The sequence below is a fragment of the Styela clava genome, chromosome 2 (assembly GCF_964204865.1).
Source record: "Styela clava chromosome 2, kaStyClav1.hap1.2, whole genome shotgun sequence".
NCBI classification, from domain to species: Eukaryota; Metazoa; Chordata; class Ascidiacea; order Stolidobranchia; family Styelidae; genus Styela; species Styela clava.
Window position 1 is genome coordinate 11,395,536 of NC_135251.1, and position 22,680 is coordinate 11,418,215.

Consider the following 22,680-nt stretch of genomic DNA (forward strand, 5'->3'; position numbering starts at 1 on the left):
GGAAAAATTGTGTGAAGTCTATTTCAACCTAAATATCCAATGGTAAATATGCCAAATGGAATTGTGCATGATGTTAGGTGAAGACCTGACCTAAAATTGTTCATAATAAATTAATGAAATTACTTATGCACGGAAAGTTTCTCTATATCGAATACCTGGTTAGATTTCTTACGATTTTGTAGGTTTCGCCATTATTAATTTCAACAAGCCAGCTGTCTCTATGGGTAGAAACTTTTTTGGCTGCATACCACTCTTTCCCTTGATCAAATAGTTCAAGTTTGTATGTTCGGAAAGTAGCTGTGTCTGAAAATATTTCAGGACCGGTTGGTTAGTTTTTATTTTTGACGTCAGATACAAATATTCAATTTTATTTTTTACGATTAAACAACAGTATATTCAAAAACTCACGTTATAGTGTTTCTGATTGAATAGTTGAGAATAATGAACTTATTAGGGTAAATATCTTTATTGCGTTCTTCATAGCATATAAGCTTTTTCTCAGAATCACTCTATTTTTCATGCCTGACTTCCCCGGGATGAGAGAATGATAAAATATAATAATAATAATTCTTATAATTAAATTTTCTAGCTCTCTTTGCACTAGATCAAATCCAATTGAATAAATAAACATTTGGTACACCTGATTGTCTTTATGTTGCAAATTAGCGTATAGAAAAAGCTACCCCCCGGTCGGTTCAAAACTCTTGCGGTAAGAGAAAAAAGTTGCAATACACTGCTTTAATTGATTGCCCATAGAGTTGCGCATCCTATTAAACACCTCTACGCAACAAAACGTTTACAAGACGTTTATTTCAAAATCATAAATACTTTTCAGCATCATAGCCAAATTTTTTAGCGTATGATTTTCATTTTGTAATAATATTCATTGACTGTTTACTACGTGTAATGTTTTACAAGTCTGTTTATTACCAACTAGCAACTCCTCAATTCACCACAAGTTGGGAAATACCCACTGGTTGTTTGGGAACCATTGCCCAACGCTATAAATAATCTCACTCAAAGCGATTCTATCTACTGCATTGCGTCAATTTAATAGCGCTAGATCTGCGCACTGTGAACTTATGAACAGAAGAGCCAGGATGTCGTATAATATTTCATACTTCCCACATGCTCGATTATATATATACAATCTCATTATGATTTCCATCATTGACACCCCGTACAGGAAGTTTTATGTTATGCTAATATTACGGTTTGAGGTAGAATAAAATGAGGAACCACGCTATTAATCCACGTATAGTAAACCTACCTACTTCATTGCGTTGTATTAAAAATTGTTAACCACGGGAACTTTCCAAGGTAATCCCTAACTCTCAAGAAGCCTTAGATGGTTCAACGGGGTTCTATTGATGATTATTCGAACAGGGCGTCGTATATTAATACACCATATTTGTTTTACGTCTTGTACTTACGCTCCTTAAACTTGCCTAATATATGGTTTGCATGAATATGCGATTGTATGCTGAGCAAAAACTACACTAGCTAAATTAGAATTATCTTCAGTTCACAAATTTTGCTTAGAATTCAGTGTTGCCGCAACCGGTCAAGCGGTATCGGTTTGGTATTGTCTGTTTTTTGTTCTTTTTCTTTTGCGACCTTTTTCCGATTGCGATCCGCCTCTAAAAAGTTTTGTTTATTATCATAACGCGCACAAAACCGACATGGTCGGACCACTGCTCACAAGCTAAAACTGTTCTTTATGGTCTTTTGAACCGAGCCGCCTTATGTTGCCATAAATTTCTCCTTTTAACCACAACTGTATATCCACGATTGTCGCTATTTGTTGTTTTGCCCATCCTTGACTCGTTCATCGAGTTGGTAGAATTTCATGGTGATCAGTAATTGAGTTGGTGAGGGTTGAAAACAAATAGCACTGTCTATTCCACTGCATCAATTTTTTACCACACAAAAAAAATCCGTATGGCCCCATTTAAAACAACTCATTGCTGTTGGGTCGTTACCCGTTTCGGCAAGCCGAATTATAGTTTGTGAACCGAGGTTTGTTACTTCGTAAACCAGCGGTTCCCAAAGTCAGCAAAAACGCCCCCTTAAGGTGCGTTTACACTGGACGCGTTGAGCCGCGGCGCGGCTGCTGGTCGGGCGGGGCAGGTGTTTACATAGCGCTCGTCATTTTCCCACCACTCAAGGGCGCCAGAGGAGGTTGCTTAGGAACATTGACGCGAGAAATTCAGCTAGAAATTTCGTCTGCTTCCTACTCCGCTACAAAATTTACAAATATGCCACTTTCAAAAATGAAAAGATTGGCGTTTGCCATAGCTTGGCGGGCGCTGATGGCAATTTGGGCAATTGTGGGACGTTGGCTGTCAAACTGGGCGATTGGGGGGCGCTGACATCAATACGGGAACTCACAAGAAGTATGATATTTTATGCCCTTAACTCCTATGTTTTGGTTCAAACAAGTTTGCTTGTGATTTCGTTGTTTCGAAATTTCTCGCTCAACGTAGAATAGGATTATGACCTTTTTAAATCCGTATCGTTTCACAATAATACATAGCGCATACAGCATACGCTTCCTGCAAGTTTCGTTGTACTGTTTTAAATAACAGCTTCATTTTACTATCTTATTCTATGGTGTTTTGAAACGGTAGTGTCAGTACAGCACCCTTATTTTATGCTTTTGGTATTGTTGAGAGCAACATGTGAGAGCTGGACCATCTGATTTAACTGACGTACGCCAGATAGGACCATTTCCATGTTGCGACTTAACTGGTTCATTTTAATTTCTTGGGTCATTGAATAATAAAACTACATAGGTAATACATAAATTGGCAGCTCGTTGTTATTTCATGTTGTGTCTGACATTGTTTAATTGTCGGTTTATTATTTGTGTTGCGTAAGTTTAAAATATCGAATACAGTGATTTAACCAGCATATTTAATCCATTTATATTAAAAACAGTATTATACAGCGTGGTCACCAAAAAACGAGACCATTAATTGCTCGATTACTTGTACGAAAATGGAGTGAATTATTTAAATTTGTCTACACTTGAAATTCTGTTTGCGTATGTTTGTACCTAAAAGTGTCGGAAAATCTAGGACGTTTTGCACAAAAATTATGTTGTTCCTAGAATATGTTCTAAATGCCCTCCTCGACAATTGCATTCTTTTTGCAACATTTCTCTTTTGAATATTTCTCTATTTTATTTATGCAATTGCAGCCTTGAGTTCACCAATCGTTTGTAGATTTTTCTGATACAATTTGTCCTTCGAACTACCTACATATCGAAATCTGAGAGGTTTAAGTCAGATAATTAAGGTGCTCGCAGGATATCACTGCTGACTTCTCTCTCGGGAAAGCAAGTATCTGATTTGATGTGAAGGGGGTCATGCTTGAAGCACTGCTGGTCACCTCTATCAATTCCTCAAGTAATGTCCAGTTTTTTTTCGGCGCAAACAAGTAATGCTCTATATTTACTGTTTGGACTCTTTCATTTCCATGTCCAGATAGAAGAAGGTGCGCTTCAGCAGAAAACTAAGTGAGTGATTAAAAATTTTGCGACACTTCTGAGTATAATCATACACAAACAGAAGTTCGATCGCCGCCAAAAAAATATTTTGGAGATAGTAAAGAAATTTTTGGTTTCCGTTTACAAATGACCATGAATTTCCAGAAGCGAAAATGCACCACTACAATTGGGTTTATACTTCCAAACTCATGTTAAATGTTTCATATTTTTGGGAACAGAATCAAATTGAAATATTCTCTCGCGTGAGATCGGGTCAAGTTTTTTTTTATTGCTCTTGCCAGCTCATTCTTGGTAGAGCGAGCATTTAGTGCAGTGACGGCACTTCTACATATCAAGAGAGATTCCCTTGACAGTGTCATACGAGACCCAAGACTGTTTTTGACAGCAATGAAGCCAGATATTATCAAGCTGGTGGCATTTCACTAGGCTCAACCTCCACATTATACTAATGATAAATGGAGAATAAAGTTGCTTTGACTGGGGGCGTTTGCTAGTTAAAAAGTCGTCCAGGAGGGCGATGGCCGAAAAAATTTGGGAAACACTGTCGTATACCAATATTCGTAAAACATTCTGAAATTTTCTTATTACCCTCTTCATAAAAAGTCATAAGGTCGTAAAATGCTACTAGATTTCAAATGATCTTCAATATGACTGCATGAGAACATTCAAATCTATGAAACTCAAATGACTTTCAGGCATTGCTGGAAGTTGACCGCGTGCATATGTCACAGAAAATATGTGTGTTATTTCGGATCACATATATCTGCGAACAGACATTCAGTATATGATGAATTTAAAAAATCAATCACGTATTTCAATTAATATATATTCATTTCCAATATGTTTTTACATTTTATTCAGCAAAACTAACAGTCGCAGTCAAATATGCCGTAAGTTTGGGTTTAAATGTTGTTTGTCATTCCTAATTTTTTGTACACCGCCTTTAGGAGTCGAAGAACTTACTATGAAAATTTCTGCAACCTGTGCCCTGTTACTAAATACTGATTAAGGACATTCATTTTGATTTGCAACCTCAACCGGAATTAACTATTTAAAAATTACTTATTGAAATGCGAGAGTCAGATTGTGGTTTTGGTACATGCAAGAGCAAGAAAAGTCAAATTTGTATTTAAGCCAGGTTCATGTTATGGAACTTTTCACTCTTGAGAATTGATATTATCTAGGATTTAATTTAAAGATGCCCTATATTTATTGCATTTTATACGCATTTTGAAATATTTGAGCAAGGTAGAGACTGAGACTAGGCAAGAACTGGGCAAAAATCGCACTTCTTGCTTGTTTAGACTTTTTATCTATTCTAAAAACAGGTTCATTTTGGTTTCTACTATTTGAATGTCTGAATTCCGTAAATTTTAGTAATTACCGTTTTTTTAGTGTAAATATAAAGTGAAACATCACTATCTCTTTAGTATGATCCCTAATAAACTCTGCGTTGGAGATTAATAATTTTTAGGTATTTTACTATAAAAAATAAATTTATAATAAATTATTTGCTAATGTCTTAATTATTATAGATGCGAAAAAATCAACCTTTCGCGTTTCTTGAATAATTACTTTAGTTGTGACGTTGGGAAATAAAAACTCATACATGTGGGAGTAAGGGAGTAGCTCATACATGTGGCACCGATTTTTGTCATTGGTTGATCACCAGCCAGTTTGCCTACTAAACCAATCGGCGAAATTTTCCTAATAGCCTTAGTCTTATGTATGAAAGAAACTAAGGTAGCGAACTTCTTGTGAACATTTCCATTCTCAAGTGTTGCACGTTTGGTCTGGTATTCAATGATATGGGCGATTTTTCATTTCAACAACAACAATATATTAATGTGAGATTAGCGTTGGTCGTCTAGGATCTCTAGATAACAAAAAATGGTGATTCAAATTTTATTTTGTAAATTTTTTCTGTATTCTTAATGAGAATGGTTATTTCTGTTGCGACCCAAGTAACAATTTCAAAAAATAAATCTTCGATTTAAACAATAATGATAGGTTGTCATGAGCATAAATGCGGACCATCGGAAAACGTTTGAGATTAGTCAATACTCGATGCTACTACTAAACTTTACAAAGCTGGGAAATAGTTGCTTTCAGGTAATTTCATAACATCGTGATATGAAATAAAGAATAAAAATCTAAATATATGAACACGGAAGTTGCGCAAAGATACCCATAGAATAAAGCCTTAGCTGTATGTCTGGCTGAAAAACGAGTTTGCTACAAAGATTGGCGGGCAAGCTCGATTAAGTGGACTAGTGTAAAAGAATGAAGCGTTTGCATATTTTATAAAAATGTGTTCCCACGTTTTAAAATAAATCAACTTAACATTGACTTTGCACGTCTCATGGAGTCATGGGTACTCTCGTAACATGTGTACCAGGTTAGGGTTAGACCAAAATTTTATACCGATTTTGCTTAATTTAGTTCTATTAGGAGTTCGGGGACTGTCTGTGTTAGCCAAGTGAATATACCGCCTGCCCATGGGTTTCAGTCTCTTTACACATCTTGATGGAGATTAGGCAAACAAAAATTAGTTACCTCCATAATGGTACACATACTTCTGTAACGCCGTCACATGGCACATTCATGACAGTTTTTCGTTCAGGCTAGATACATTTGAACCTATTAATAAAAGAACAAATCCATACATGGACACTGTATACTTGATTGGCGATGTACATATTGTGTAGCTGCTCTTAAAATATGTTATAAAAAGGAAGCCCAATATGCCCGCTAATGAGTAGGCCATTCAAATGGCGATTGGGTGTAACCTAACCTAATCACCTAACCACACCTAATCGTGCCTATTAATTTGAAACAAGTACACGTAGATTTATTGATTGTGTAATACTAAAATTAGTACACTTTTCAAAACAAAAATTAGATACAAACATCATTTTTCTGGAATAAAACAAGGACGAAAAAGACAAATACATATTGAACAAATTTTTTTAAACCATAGAGACTAAAATGGCAAGAATCTTAATATTTATTCCAAATTGCAAGGGCAGAAAAATACACCAATGAAACATATCAAATTCAGTTTGCATGCACTTTTTCAACGAAGCAGGCATATTCTCCTTTTGGGAAATTACCGAGAAATTATTGACTTGGATTGCTAATCATTGCCAAAACTAAATGATCGCATCATGTATTTGGTTTAATTACCTTGTAGAAACTACAAATACTTATTGAACAAAATTGTTTGAACTATAACAACTAATGAAGTGTATATAAATTTTATAGGTACGGCAAGTCAGTGGAGTATTTTGTCTTTTCAGCCTGCATGCAACAAATGAAAAACGCCACAAATAAAATAATATATAACATGATAAGTATAATATATAACATCTTGAAAACATTTAAATACAATACGCAAAAGACAACTATCAAATTATTGAGCATTTTTAATATCAGTTACCCCCATCATAAATATACAATATTTAATAAAAAGTAATTAAATCATGTTGGTAATTTGTAAATGTCTGATAATAAGCGCGCTTGCAGATGGCGCCGGTGTTGTAAAACTTTTATAAAATATTGCTTTCTTCGAAGTGCAATTTAAATCTCGACATTATAGTTTTGTTAAAATTACTTCAGCTCGTATATTACTAATTGTGTGTTTCCTTTATTATAGATACGCTCAAGCAGTTCATTCTGCAGTTATTTTAGAATGATGGAACAAAGTGGTGAAAGAATGTACAAATGAATAAATTTACCTCAATAAAAATTAGCGCTTGAACTCGAAAAATATATATTTTTAATATACATCGATTAATAAATTTTCAGCACGAATTGGCTGATTAAATTGAACGATTGACGAATTGATTAAAAAGTTCTGTCGGGACAGAATTACAAAACATTTCGTAATGATATATATATACTATATATAGTATACTATCTAGAACTGTAGGTTTTTTTGCAGGTTTAGAATACATGACTTTCAACTTGTTAAACTTTTTTTACAATAACTAATAGAAGGCAAAATTAATTTAGAGTAGCATGGTTGGTTATGGACAACAAAAAACTGACATAAAACCACATAGCATGCAATATCTTTCATGTAACCTAGTCTCAAAGATAGTATGAAGTTTTTCATCTTAATTTATTGGCATGCATTTGCGACTGCTGGTGTACAACGCATAAAAATATAATCATACCTGATTCATGAATTCTTCACATCTTAATATTAGAGAAGCATTTAGTTGTTTTCAACGAATACATCGGTGATAACTCTTCTCTATATTTAGATCAATAAACTGTGCTAATTTTGTTTTTTAATTGGATGTAATTGTGTAAATGGTTCATGTTGATTCAGTTGTTACATTAAGATTACTTCGAGGGAATGCCAAGGTAATTTAAAACGTGATAATAAAATAAAAATTAAAATAAATGTAACTTAGCGTATGATAGTAAATACATACCGGTATATAAGAGATTATACTATAAGAACAGAAAATTAAATTTTCAGTTTTTAATGATAACAAAGTTATCATGTGCAATTACTCCGGGACCAATATTCATAAACAAACATAGCAATTTTCAATTTTTTCCTTATGAGCATTTTTAAAATGTCATATGTTTGCGTACAAGTTTTCTTCTTTCGTTGATGTTGAAGGTTTGTTGTCGACATTGAAGTTGGCATAAAGATTGAATGAAGACAGATAAGCCGACACGGCGTCAAAACAGAATTTATATTGGTCCTGAAATATAAAAATACATGAAATAATAAAAACCTATTAATTTTATATGAAAACTGAACACATTCGTTTCTTAATTATTAGCTGTACTTGACATTGGGTGTTCAAAAGTCTAAATGCAATTGAATACCTATTTATTGTCATATATACAAGAAAGAAAGTTTTATCCCATTGTAATAGTAATTATTTGACTTGATTTTTTTTCCAATTTATTTGATTCATTTGGCAGATTATCGGGGTGATAACACTTTCCTCTGAATATTGAAAGATCATTTTCATATAAATGTTAAAAAACAAAAACAAGCTTCAGGAAGGTTACGCTGTTTTTGTTACCTAGCTGGATTATGTTTCACTATATATGTTATTTAATTCTAATCGATTACCAATACTCTGCGTATTTTACCAATGTCTGCACCATCCCTGGTCTGCAATCCCTCAGATCTTTGACAGTTCTGAAGACGTCGATATTGCTCTCGCATTTCAATCTCTCAATTAGATTAATAATTGCACAATAACTTCCGGTCCTTCCTGCCCCGTCACTAAACAAACCGTGCAAATTAGATATTCATGCGGACCAATTAATAAAATTTGCTTCAAAATTTTCAGTATAATTGAAATAATATTTGGTTCAATTAAATATTATCAAATTTTAACTTGAAACTTTCTGTTTAATAGTCCATATTCGCATTTAATCATTTTGCAGAATTCTTGTTGGGATGTTTGGTGATTTAAATATATATAAATATCACTAATTTTTGCAACTGATGGATCGATCGATTCCACATTTCAGTATCACCTCAAAGAAATGCTTTACCAATTGTTTAAGCAAAAAGATATATTTCACTCCCAAGTTTTTTGTGTTCCATACTTTAGCCATCTGTTACGCATTTTCGTATACAAATGGCTCAATTTTTAATTAGTAATATCTACTTCGGGTTAGGTTTAGTAATGATTTAAAAGTTGAACTTCCAGTGCAATCTCCGTTTCCGACCTTCAACCCCAACAGAATATTCACTATTTTATTTATGTTGTGAGCGTTTGCGTCGGTGTTTTTGTGGTGAGTGCTTTGTACAAAACATCCTATTTCCACATTATTAATTTCGCAATAAAATGTTCTAATAACTTTAACCGTGGTTCTAGGTCTTGATATCAATCTTACCTGCAATGAACCAACACAGCAGAATTCTTATCTCTTCTCACACTTGATTGCATTTTCTCTATCAGATCAAGTACTGCCGTAGCATCATCAGGACATTTGTTCGATGCCCAACCAGTGTATTGGTATTGGATAATTTCCTTAACAAATTTTATTTAATTGATAAATGACTCATACACAATGCGGTTCTATTTTTTCCACATTCTGTGAGCTAGCAACTATTGCGAACACAGAACGAGTTTTGTGAATAAGCTGCATTACCGGTAATATTACAGTAGAACAGTAGACAAGTGGCATGTGGCATGTGTTAAATCATCAAGTGCATTAAAATTTGATATCGATTGTTAACTTAACTAACATACCTTTTCTTCATCTTCTTTGGTTACACGTAATTCACGTCTGGTGATTTTATTGTCAGTACTGACAGATTTTAAATGAATGGTGATTTCATTAATCACGAGATCTTTCTCGTTGTCGCTGGGCCAGTATGGAAAGCATTGTTCCTGTTAATATTATAAATATTTCAAATATTATTTACGACTAAAAACAAGTGAATATGATCAATCTATAAAGCTAACGAATTTGTTTTTTGTCAGTTGATTAAAGGTATATACTTCTCTTTAATAGGCACTCACAGATTCAATTTCAATCAGGAAATCGGTATTGCAGAAATATTAGTTTTAAAGAAATTCGAAGTTTTTGCTATCAGAATAAAATTTTGTATTAAATAATCAGTACTAGAAATGAGAGATATTTCTTGTACTATCAATATTTTTGTTTATCAATTTTACTTAGATGAATTACTACGGAGTAAACGTTGGGATGTATCTTTTTTATGAAATAAATCCCATTTGATTATTCGAAAAACTAATTTTAAAGCAAAATTTCATACCGCTAAACTATCCAACGATAAACTATGTTTGTTCTAATTAATTTGTTTATTTGTATTTGTTTTATTTTCCGATGCATTTATGTCTTTTTAATGTGTTTAATATGTTAATTGGTGAAATATTTCAAGTCCTGAAATAATTTCGTATTTATTCGTCGAATATCACTTAGGACATTTGTTGTAAGGTTTTTTTGTCTGGATCATGCAAATATCCTCATGTAGATTGTATATATATGATAAGAATTTTTGTTCATCAAGTCCTTAAAAATAGCTTTTCAATTGAATGATTTTGCAAGTTTTTACCTTTTTATTCTCTTTGCACTCTGTAAGCATCACTATGATGTTGATATTGTTGTCGAGAATTGCACGCCAGAAGAAACCAATTGTCTGCTGTAAAGGACCTTGAGCAGCAATTAATTTTGTAGCGTTATCGTATGACTGAAAATAAAATAGGAAACGTTTCAATAACGTTGCAAACTTGAAAAGTTAATAATATTGTTTTATACGGGATCCCGTTGTTTGAACAAGGATTGTTGAAGGTAAAAAAGTGTTTCTTACTTCTAATTTTGATGCATTCAGACAAGGAGTTTCTGATTCAGTCGGTTTGCGGACTATTACAATGTTGTTTCGTGAAACTAAAAAATAGGATAAGTTACTGTAGCTTTGATCAAAGTATCAACAAATTGTAATATGATGAGAGGTGTAGATATAATAATGAATATGTAGTTATTGTTAGATTTGAACCGATATTATTAAAAGAACATTACACTATTTAGATATTTGACCGCGCTGTTAAACTTCAACTTACAAAAAAATTGAAATTAGAAGCAAAAAATGTAAAGTGTTTTAGCTGCAGATACTGATATGCAAAACGGGCATTACAGTTTGTCTTACAAGGTATCACTTCCTTATTTCTATTCAGTTCTGGGTGTTTTGCCACCTCTCCTTGCTTTGCCTGATTCACTGGTCCTACTCTGGCAAGATCGTTAAACTGTTTTTGCAAAATCCCAATATCAGAAGAAACTCTGTAACAAACGAAAAAGTTGCAAACAATGCCAATAAATTAGCTAATGGATAGATAGTAACTATGGTTACCAAGAATTTTTTTTTTTAATTTTTCCTAAAATCAAAAAGACTGTTGAAGTTATGAAAATTCAACTACAGTGCAGTTTGACCAATACTGATTTAATTGCACTTATCTATTACAAGATTATAATTTTCTAATTCAAATTCCTATGTTTTCATTTACTTTTCATTCATTCGATCAGCAATTTTTGTACAAAAATAATTACCTGGTTAGAAAGCTATTGAATTTTTCCGATTCCATATCCGTTTTACCAAACAAATAATTCTCCAAAATAAGCTTATGCACCATGATGTATTGATCCTTAAAAATAGATATATAGTTTTATGATAGATGTATCAAAATGTAATGCAAAATGTAATGTCTAGGGGCCTCCACAAATCAAAATATTAAATCTATCGAAATGTTATAAAGTCTAGCAGCCTCACCATTAAAACAGTAAAAACATCGCTGAATTAGAGTTTCTACACTAATTAAATAAGTTGATTTTAAGTCGTTGGTGGGGAAATTTGTTGGTAATAAATAAGTTTTTGCGTAGTTTATTTCCAATATATATGAAGAAATTTCACAGAATTGTATAGCATGATGTGAATTAATTAGTATGATACTTAAATTAGCACTTACGCATGTTTGCACCATATCTACTCTCTGCTCCCTCAGCTTTAAAATGCAATTGTAAACATCAACTGATCGAAGTGATTCACTCTCTTGAAGCAAAAAATCTAATGCTATAAATGCGCCAGTTCTTCCGGCTCCAGCACTGAAATTGTTAACATTAATATCTATAAGTATAACTATACTCAACACATACCTAATTAAGTTAGAATACAAGTCTTTCATATGATTTTTTCTCAATGAGCATGTAAATCATACGCCATCCTTTTATGCAGGGTGCCATAAATCGGACAGGCAATGCCAAATTGGAAAGTTGTCAATTCTTTCGAAAAAAAGCAGCACTGTTAAAAATTTTCGTAGCTTCAACAAGGAAATGGCAGTTAAAAATACATTCACTTCCCTGTTTTTGTGACGCCGTAAAATATACTGGGAATTCCTGGAAAAACGATGGGATTTCACTGTACGTCATCTCTTTTGCTTTACTATTGGCTACTGTATTCTCTCGTTTTTGAACAAACCAATCACAGACGCTTATTTTCTCGCGCCAAAACGGATGCGTCACTCGATGAAGCGACTGACTGTCACGAACCGCAATCCGCCATTGATCAAGAAGGCGAGTTCTTCCGTTTTAATGAGGAAGTTGATCAATGTAGGAGGTTTGAGTTATACTGAGGGGTAGGCAATACCAGTATATTACCGAACTATGTGATAGCTATATAATGTCAGAAAGTTAAGATGACTTATAGGCCTAAAAGTAAATGCTCCAAAAATCCAAAGATTTACATTGTTCATTTAACAACTTGTCAGAAATCTTTTCAAACTTCTAACATGATTGTCAAGCATGTCAATTAGATTAGAGCATATTACAATTAGAGTGGATTATAAGAAATCAGGAGATACTCGGGAGAGATATGATGAAAGCATCACACGGAACACAGACGTAATATCAATAGTCTACTGTAACAATTTGCTGAATGCAGATATTCAGACAGGGTGGCCCTTCATATTTGAGAATGGATTTCTAGACGAACATTTCACCTACAAGGGGCAGAATGAGTTGCTCAATAATCTCGACGAAAAATCGATCAATGTCTGCAGGTAAGTGTTACCAATAATGAATGTCTATGTAGTGGATTACATTGAGGTGCTTTTACCATATGTGGTCATAGTAAACAAAAAATCAATTGAGACACTCACAAAGCATATAACTTCGATATTATGTTACCTAAATCTCTCATATTACCATTAATAACCTTGCCAATTGCGCTAGCATCGGCCAAATTTAAGCTATGATGAATAAGACCTGTTTTTAAATATATCTCTCACGTGTTCGTCCGCAAGTAGAATTATGATTTCTCATGTTATACACTCCAGACTCATTTCTTGCTGTTCACACTGTGGTTTTCCTGTTCTTAAGCAAAAAGATCCACCATCTTATCGTGATGTTTGTTAATAGCACTGCGTTGTAAGTTTCTTGAAATATATAGGCTTTGGGTTTGAGCTAAGTACACTTCCTTTTTTACAGGGGGTTCTTTTACAGGACATTCTAATATTCCTACTATGTGTCTATTCAAAGAATAATATTGCAACAGTGGAGGATTTTTTAATGAAATAACGTATGTATTCGTGGCATATTTTTGCCTTTGGTGTACCCAAAAAAGACGTCTGCTATCTTGAGTTCATTCAAAGGTAAGTTGAAACAACTTCTATTGAGCATTTTATGACAACTTAATGGTAGTAAGTAAATATATTTTTTTGCATACAACTACTTAGATTCTAACTTGACTGCTGTGCAGGATTATTAGTTGTGCTGAATAGCAAGCATTATATTAGAACTTTATATGGAGTAAAAAAAAACAGATGAGAAGTGCGTGTTTCTCTGACTTTGTATTTGACATAATGGGGTTGTCAACACCTGCCTGAATATTGGCTGGCACTTGCTAATTGTGCATATATGTTTGCTTAGGATTTCGGACCTCTTTTATTTTCAGTTATTTCGGTAAGCAGACAGTAAACTAAAGAAAAAAAAATTCGACATGAGATCAACTCGAAGGTTCGAGGGTGCTGAAGAAAATATGCGACCTCTTAAATATGCGAACTCACTATATATAATTTCGAATACACTGTGTAACGAAAAAACTCACAGTTTTTACCTAGTTTCTCTGTTAGCTTACATTGAGGAAATCACATTTTTATTTTTTGAAGTTTAATTTTGTGAAAATGGGGGATTTCCCTAATTTTTTTTTTTTCAGAAAATTGTATGAAAACTTTCATTGTAATAGTCTGGTGCGATTCCCTCCTAGGGTTTTGATATTTCATGGGTATATTCCTTGTATTCTATGTAGGACATCTTGAATTAAAAGAACTCAAATTCGATCAAACAAGTTGTATTTTTCTAGATTTTGAACTATAGTCTAAGTAGATTTCACAAGTAAGTCCCTATATGCAGTCATCCATCCTTCGCTCATAGTACTGTCATTGGTAAAGGACGTTAACGTATTCAATATGCATATTGAATTTGTGAACGTCCATTATCAATGGCGGTACAAGGAGCGAGAGATGGGTGACTATGTATATTAGTACCTAAATCGACTTGTTGGAAATCTAGAAGAAAAAAACATCTTTTTTGGATTAATTTTCTGTCTTTTTGCTTGCCAAAAAGTTATTCAACATATTTTGGTATTAAATTATTTAAGAACATCTCTGGATCAAAACACTAGAAAATCGCTTCAGACTATATTAGAATGAAATTTTGTGGCTGTTTTTGTTAAAATTTCCCACGAAAACCTGAGTTTGGGAAATCCAATAATTAACAAAATCAAACTTGAATAGTATAATGTACTGTTCTTCAGATTTGGACAGTAACCAGTTGGAAGCCAAAAAAAATATATTTTTGGAGGGATTGGGGTCAAATATTGGGATTTCTAGCTTGAGTTCATGATCGTATTTGGAAATTGTCTTAAGTCTTGGAGCATGCTAAGAAATTTGTTATTTCGATATTTCGATTCGTTATTTCGACATATATAGTGATGGAAAATATGCCTAAAAATCACCTAAAGTTAAAAGTCTTGGGGTAGTTACCACACCCCCTGTTCTTTTTATGTTTAATTTTCTGGTGATTCGTTTTTGAGAATAAACTTCTCTAAGTTTGTTTCAGTTGATCTGTCATAAGATTGGGTGTTACTTAGAGAATGCACGGAATTCCAAGTTTAAATGGCTGCCACGGAATTTTCGTTAACTGCATATACAGAGAAATTCTTTCACGCATTTTACACGGACATCCATGTCAAGCATACATGCAAGTCGTGTACTTTATATAGGGAAAAGCAGGTCGGTTTCACTTGGAATTGAGGTAAAATTAACTCGGAAAGTCAGATAAATATTACTGGGAATTCCTTGCAATTTGGGCTGTGAAAACGGGATTGTCCTGTAATTTTTACAAGGCAAATTGAGTAATTTTATGCGGAAAATAGCGTAAAAATTGGTGCCAAGGAATTCCAAGAAAAAACAGTGAGTCCACACTCTGAAAGTGTCAATGTTCGCTCTTAAGAAGTCTTGTGAATGCGCGTAGTATGAAAATGAATATTTTCACCTGCAATGAACAACTATTGGTTCATTTGATGAGTGTTTTTGGACTATTCCATGAAATCTTATCAAATTTGTTGTTGTAACTGGTACTCCGTGATCAGGCCAATTAAGGTATTGCAGCAGAAACACTTTTATAGTCTGTAAAATAAGTTGATGAGTGAGAATAAACATAATTATCTATGAATATTCATTATATTCTGTTCAACGGACCACGAAAAAAACGCTTTGTAAGTCTAAAAAGACAATCTCTTACTAACGGCCTTTCTAGGCTATGGGACTGAATGAATAAACAAAATTTGGTGAATAGGATTGCTATAAACTACAAATAATGAATTTAGTGGCAATTGCTCCTTGGAAAGCTCTTCGTTTTGTACATTGTGAGCCAATTCATTTGCCTATCATAGATCATAGATAAATATGGTGTTCATCAAAATTTGACTTTATTGTTTGGGCAGCATTAAAATAATTTATAATGTGTTATTGATTATTCACCTGTTCGTCTTTTTTTGTGATTGTTAGCGTAAACATTTTGTAGCAACCTGTAAATATTTCGTCTATATTTTCAACATATACATCTCCAAATTGTTTAGGCGAACCTTGAGAAGGCCAGTATTTTTCACACTTTTTCTGTAATGGAAAGGTAATTTAAAAATAATTTTTTTTCTTTTTTGATTATTCCACGACTTTGAAACTCAATCAACTCATAGATTTTGATGATGTGATTTAATATGGAATGATTTCGCTGCAATGAAATTTGATGGATTTGAGACGTGTGCCCACACTCACGTCAAAAATACTAAAAGACAATTATATTCAAATCTCACAAAGGATTTATGAGTCGTTAAATTTCGAGCATCATGCTTTGTTTGAATTCATATAAAATGACTTAGACTGAGACAAGTTCAATTGCTCTATCAAGTAGTAATCCCTCTCACCTTTCCATTTTCCACACATTTCGTTAACATGACGATGCAGGATACTTTCTTCTCAACAATCATTCTCCAAAAGTCCTTCACTGTACTTGGCAACGGTCCTTGTGTAGCAATAAACTTCTTTGCTTCAGTGAATCCCTTGAAAAAAAATAAATTAAAACAGTGTTTATTGAAATGAATTTCTCCAAAAACCTTCACGTTGCAACATTTATTGAGTACTACTTACGTTAATGTAGCAAGCGTTAATGTAGCTCATATTTCCTTCCCCATCAAGAAGCACTCGCGATAAATCAGCTGTTGAAATAAACATTGCAATCAGGAACAACATATTTCAAATTGACAATTAACTATTCTACAATACTAGTTTTCATTCTGCAATACTATATATAGGGTGGCCCAAAAGTAGGTATACAGTTATTAAACTATTTTATATGCTTTGAAGCTACTTGCAGTTCACTTTATGTTACGTGTTGGATACCACGAAAATTGCTTATTTTTTTAGATATAATAATAAATCTAGTGTGAATTTTACATTAGTTTTCTAGCTGCTTGGAAGCTAATAAAAAATAAATAAAATACCTGTATACCAACTTTTGGGCCACCCTGTATATATTATATAGGGTGACTATAAAGTCTTTCAAAATTGCAAAGGGATTTTTATCTATACCATATATTGTTTTGACCCTCACAGATTTATCATATTTGAGCAATTACTGATTGGAAACAACAAATTGGCTATATTGAGGATATGTTGAGAACTGACTCATAACAACCTTAAAAACAGTAAAGGAACTTTATATACACAATGTATATTTGGATATCTGAAAGCATTGCCAGAAGATCACATTTTTTATTTATTTTATTTGAAACTTGCCTATCGTATTTTAAGTATACATTTGATTTTAAGAATTGATATCATAAGTCCAAAATATCATAAACTTACAGGGTAGTATATTCTTGTATCTGTTTTTGCCCTTCAGTGATTCAGAGGAAGCGGCTGTTGTGGGATAATTCAGTCCTTTTGCGTCTGATTTAAGATTCTGTATCAATTTACGGCAATTAAAATTTAGCGTGCAAAAAATTATTTGTGTTTGGGTCTATCATGTTAAACGTACCTGAAACTCTTCTATAAATTTTGCACCATCTTTTTCATTTAAACGATTGTACCTTTCAAGAAGTTGCTCCAGTGGAATATCGTAAGGTGACCTCGGTTCTATTTTATCCACTGCTATATTTGCGTACAAATGATCTTAGAAAAAGGAAATGCATTTGGTATGCAGCTCAAACTAAATTGTACAAGTCATTTATTTAATTCGTTTATAAAACTCATAACTGAAAATCTGAGCCTTCAGACTAGCAGAGTACAACTGGATTACTTTCATGAAGCCATAAATCAAAATTACCATCATTCACATTATCTTGTAATTCATGCATATTCACGTCATCTATGAACATTTTCTTTCGACCAAGTTTCCTGTGCAAAGTGACATAATAATATACGTCATTATTAAGTCAAGAATCATAACATTCAGAATCAAAATGGTATCTCGTGGATTGGCAGGCTTGGGATTGTTATATCTACGGGAAACGTCTCAATGAATGGGACAGCACACATTTTTATTTTCCATGGCAACGTAATAACGTCGTAACTATACATTTGGTTTTTTTATTTTGTGCGCTTTTCATCGGGATTTTTTTTTATATCCTTATCTATTATTTATTTTGAGGAAGAATATAGGATGAATATTCATAGCCTTTTTTATTTAACAGAAGCGGGCTCGTCCCAACGAGATTTTTAAGTCCCATGGGACGGAGTAGGCATAAATTTTTATGTGATAGGAGTTAAAAATGGGTTCCATGACAAGACTCTGAATTTGCATACACAAATCTCAATGACAAACTTCAAACGTGACACGTTTTTGCGAATTATTCACTTATTTTGATAGTTTTTGTAGACTCATATTTGTTGTGCATCCACTTACAGTGTAGTTTTATCATTTTCTGCTCTAGTTTCACTCATTTCAAAAATAAGTCGCGGTATCGGAGATTTTCATTTTTATACATCGCTAAATCATTGACACAAATGTAAAATTTTGGTTGACTTGAAAAGAAATATCACTTACCTTCTATAATAATATATCCCGATAATTGCAACTCCAACAATTAAAACACATACGATGATAATAATTATAACAAGCGTCGCTGCAAAAAAAAAGTATTGTTAAGTTAGAAATTTTTTTTACGCAAGTAAAATACGAGATATTAAACTTTTTACTTTGGCAAAATGTTAGCAAAATATTTTGTTCAGACTTACGAGACGTAGGTGTAATTTTGGTAAAATAGGAAACTTCACTCGCTTTGATCAGCGTTTTATTTCCATCTCCTGGTGTTGAAGTTACAACGTAGTAGCTGAAATCATTAGTGTTTAGTTAACGTCATCCATAGCAAAGCATTCCGACTAAATAAGAACAATAGGAACCTGTACTCAGCTTCGTTTTCCAATTTCAAGTTATTTGCTTGGATGTTCCCATCAAAACTAGCTTCTCGTTTCATCCGATTCACTTCGTTTACATGATATATGTTGCAATCGGATGTGCTTTCATCACCCAATGTTCTTGTTATATACATGATGTTTTCGATTTCGTTTGAAATGCTTGCTCTGTAATGAGATATATTTAATTAGCCTTATGGAGTTTCAGACAGTGATATGTTCGATCGATTTTTTAATATTGAATGAGTGAAAATGATTGTTTTTGAATACGTATAGATACGTAAATTTGATTGTAAATAAATAAAAATATTACCTAGCATCAAAATTTTTTATATTATATTACTATGTATTTTGAAAAATTGAAAGAAAATGTTTGATGATTTTGTATGTATGTGCATTTACACTAAAATAATGTCAGGGGGGTCATGATTATAAAAGATGGATGGAGACTCGTAAATCGAATAAGGGAAGGGAAGAATTGTAAAATTACCTGGAAATCGCAAGAGCGATGAAAGCTTCATTGGCATTCAAAGTTTTGCCCTTTATATTTCGTAGATCTTCAGCGGTTTCAAATGTCATCGAAGTCGATTTTTCAGGTTTGAATACGACAATAACAAATATGCAACTGTGAAATTTTTCATATGCGGTAAATTGATTGAATCATTTTAAAATAAATGAACGTAGGCTAATAACTTTCTGGCGACTACACCAATCTTTAATCACTGAAAATTTCAAAGCATTTGGTAGTGTAGTTGAGAAGAAAAGCGTTTTGGTTTACAAGAGCAACAATAAGAATAGGTCCCCTTCGTGCCAAATAAAAATCTAAATCGAGTTATTTTTCAATGAAGACTTAAAATAACCTGATAGGTCCATTACTTTCGTCCGGTAAATTGATCCTAATTGGAACCGTTCCATCACCGCCTGAATCAGTGGCCACAATCGGAGAGGGAACTATAGCTGGTGCTAAAATACAACGACTGTTAGACCAGTTTTACATAAAGTCCTTTACTTTAAATAGGTACCACTTTGCCAAGCAAATTTAATTTTCCATCAATGAGGTTTTAATCCGGTATTTATTGTACTGAAGCATTGTCACAATCTATATTCTAAATTATATTAATTGATTCAATAGTCTTGCTGAACTCTATCACAAATATAATTCTGTAACGTTTCGTCTGACCTTGGTTATGTTATCGGATAGTTATCTTTACTTTGCTACAGCATCCTTGCATAATATGCATACGGATCCGTCGGCACAAAAGCATGGAAGACGTGCTGTAGTTAGTCCCGCAAAAATCAAATCATTTGGGTAGATTATATATTAAATTGCTTAAACCTGCTCTCTCTGTCTTGCAATTTCCGACAGCAAATATACCCGGTCCAGTACCAGCACATGTCCGAGCAGAAATACTGAATGTGTAGTTTCGATTAAATGACATGTTGGAAAAAATGAAATATCTTTCCTCCGCTGAAATATTCTTATCTAGAACAGTTTGTTTCGGTGTAGATTTTGTAGATGCTACGTAGACAAAGAATGATGTTCCTTTCACCTGTTCAACAAGGTAAAATTTGTTTTTAGAATTTAAATTAATTACGTAACCGAAAATCGACGATAGAAAGTAATTATATCATGAAAGTGTTATTTTTTTCAAAAGTTCATAATGCCAATGACTTAATAGGGAGAATATCATTCATATTGGACAACTGAAAGTTACGTTTAAACTTTTAGAATAAAATGTTATGAATTTGTTTTTAATTAAACAAAAGCCTGTCGTTTTCGTATCACCAACATACATAAAATTCCGTAATGCCATGTGTGTTGTCCATCTCCCATTGAATAAGGCAAGTGTTGTTTTCTTTTACGTGTGTCATATTGAAAGCTTTTACAGAACCAGGTATTGTTGCATCCGTAGTTATTGTCTTCGTAGTGATGTGCGGATATTTGCACAATTCAGGACACACAATTACCTGAAAACAAAAAAATGCTTACATGGGAAAATAGCGATTTGTTGTTATTGATTCAACTTGTTAGTAATGAAATTCTTGTATTTTTCGAATTTTCTGATGCACTTCAAAATTTATTGTTTTTAATTTAAATTTTTTTGTAAACATTTCAGCCTATAATAATGTGGTACCTCTTAATTCATGCTGCTATTTTTATAATTCTAGGAAATGGTTTATTTATACAAAGAGCTTGAAGTTGCTGATAGTCCTGCAACCCAATGTCACGTATCTTACATCGATCAATCTATTCTTGGAATCTATCTATCTATTCTTATAATATATATATTTTATGTTACTCACCTTTACGTTGTAAGTTGTTGAGAAATTCAACCCCACAAACGTATTGTTTATTACGTTCTGTAGAAGAGGCGTAATGTCGGTATTGTTAATTACCTTCTTTTCCATCGAAGATACACGTTCGATTTGAAGCCTGTATCATATGCAAATGAAGTAAAAATATTTCACATATAAAATTATTTAGTAATAAATTTTTTGTAAAAACTGACATTTAAAATCAATATCAATCGCATGGAAAACAGAAAATTCCTAATACGCACTTGCTTATATAACTACTAACTACTGGAAAACTATTCCTTTGAATTTTATAAAAAAAAATAGGCAATGACTGGAACCAATCCACAATAAATTTTCCATTCACGATATAATCAAATTTTAAAATAGTTTTCTATAGTAAAAGATCTTGATTTCAAAATCAAAACGCACAAACCTGTGTCTCACTCCCAATGCATTGTTCGACGGAGTCCATTGGACGGTGATATTCGAAGAGCATTTTGCCAAATTTACATGAAAGTCAAGAGGAATCCCCTCCACTATAGACAAATACAGTTATCAAACTTATCATATGAAATTACGTTAAATACCATTGTATTTTAAATCTACAGTTAGGATACAAAGATTTCTCCATCTTTAAAGGATGATGAAAAGGGTGAAATTGTAACTATTAAAGTGCTTTGCAACCGTACAATTTCAGGGTCAATTGATCATTTTCGAAATTCATCGAACGGATGTATGTGCAACTGGATACTGTATGAGTTCCATTTTTTTCGGGTCTTCCCGTACAAATTTGATTATTGTTGTGCATACACATGTAACTACTTATAACTCATTTTTTATTCAATTATGCAAAACTTATTATCTCACATTGTCCCCCACAAATAAATCCTCTTGTTTCTGCACAGTCTCCGTCAGCCCATCGCCATTGGAAAGTTTTTCTCATTACTAAACAATTCATATTCGTCAACGGTCTACCATTTCCCCACGCAACATACGTTCCATCTACAATATTACCATGTTCAGACTTCCATCTGAATTCAAGGAATGCGTAATATAATGGATACAGTTTCAAGCCTTAATGTCAAACTTATAAGGGCCAATAGTTCTGTGAAATACTAAAAACAACTTTCTGTTGGAAACTTTAATACTTAACAGTTACGCACAGTTCCTACATTTTATTCGCGACAGAGAAATACTCACGGTCCATATTTTGTCTCGTTGTACAACAAAGATCCAGAATTCCATCTCCAAATATTTTCACTACCTTTTGTCATTCTTTGGGCTCCAAGATACACTAAACAGTTTTACAATAAAAATCGTTACAAATTGACAGATAATCGTATTAAAAATGCATTCAAAAAGTGGAACTGCCTCCTTGTTAAACACTTCAATTTGTTG

General features: G+C 33.1%; 1 protein-coding gene across 1 annotated transcript in view; it reads right to left on the reverse strand.

Moving 5' to 3' along the window:
• Positions 1-6,363: 6,363 nt before the first annotated feature.
• Positions 6,364-22,680, reverse strand: part of LOC144431430 (uncharacterized) — a 34,884-nt gene continuing 18,567 nt past the window's right edge. Inside the window, exons 18-44 of the mRNA XM_078119569.1 lie at positions 22,483-22,576; positions 22,150-22,313; positions 21,716-21,818; positions 21,289-21,418; positions 20,779-20,952; positions 20,321-20,534; positions 19,845-19,947; positions 19,475-19,609; positions 18,973-19,152; positions 18,808-18,902; positions 18,617-18,695; positions 17,897-17,967; positions 17,609-17,742; positions 17,437-17,533; positions 16,720-16,787; positions 16,497-16,631; positions 16,054-16,188; positions 15,566-15,699; positions 11,983-12,118; positions 11,567-11,661; positions 11,169-11,299; positions 10,833-10,909; positions 10,578-10,712; positions 9,748-9,888; positions 9,389-9,525; positions 8,633-8,768; positions 6,364-8,232 (exon numbers count right to left, since the gene is read on the reverse strand). Coding sequence (XP_077975695.1) covers positions 8,104-8,232; positions 8,633-8,768; positions 9,389-9,525; positions 9,748-9,888; positions 10,578-10,712; positions 10,833-10,909; positions 11,169-11,299; positions 11,567-11,661; positions 11,983-12,118; positions 15,566-15,699; positions 16,054-16,188; positions 16,497-16,631; positions 16,720-16,787; positions 17,437-17,533; positions 17,609-17,742; positions 17,897-17,967; positions 18,617-18,695; positions 18,808-18,902; positions 18,973-19,152; positions 19,475-19,609; positions 19,845-19,947; positions 20,321-20,534; positions 20,779-20,952; positions 21,289-21,418; positions 21,716-21,818; positions 22,150-22,313; positions 22,483-22,576 — 3,362 coding nt within the window. The 3' untranslated portion in view covers positions 6,364-8,103. The remainder of the gene's footprint in view (positions 8,233-8,632; positions 8,769-9,388; positions 9,526-9,747; positions 9,889-10,577; positions 10,713-10,832; positions 10,910-11,168; positions 11,300-11,566; positions 11,662-11,982; positions 12,119-15,565; positions 15,700-16,053; positions 16,189-16,496; positions 16,632-16,719; positions 16,788-17,436; positions 17,534-17,608; positions 17,743-17,896; positions 17,968-18,616; positions 18,696-18,807; positions 18,903-18,972; positions 19,153-19,474; positions 19,610-19,844; positions 19,948-20,320; positions 20,535-20,778; positions 20,953-21,288; positions 21,419-21,715; positions 21,819-22,149; positions 22,314-22,482; positions 22,577-22,680) is intronic.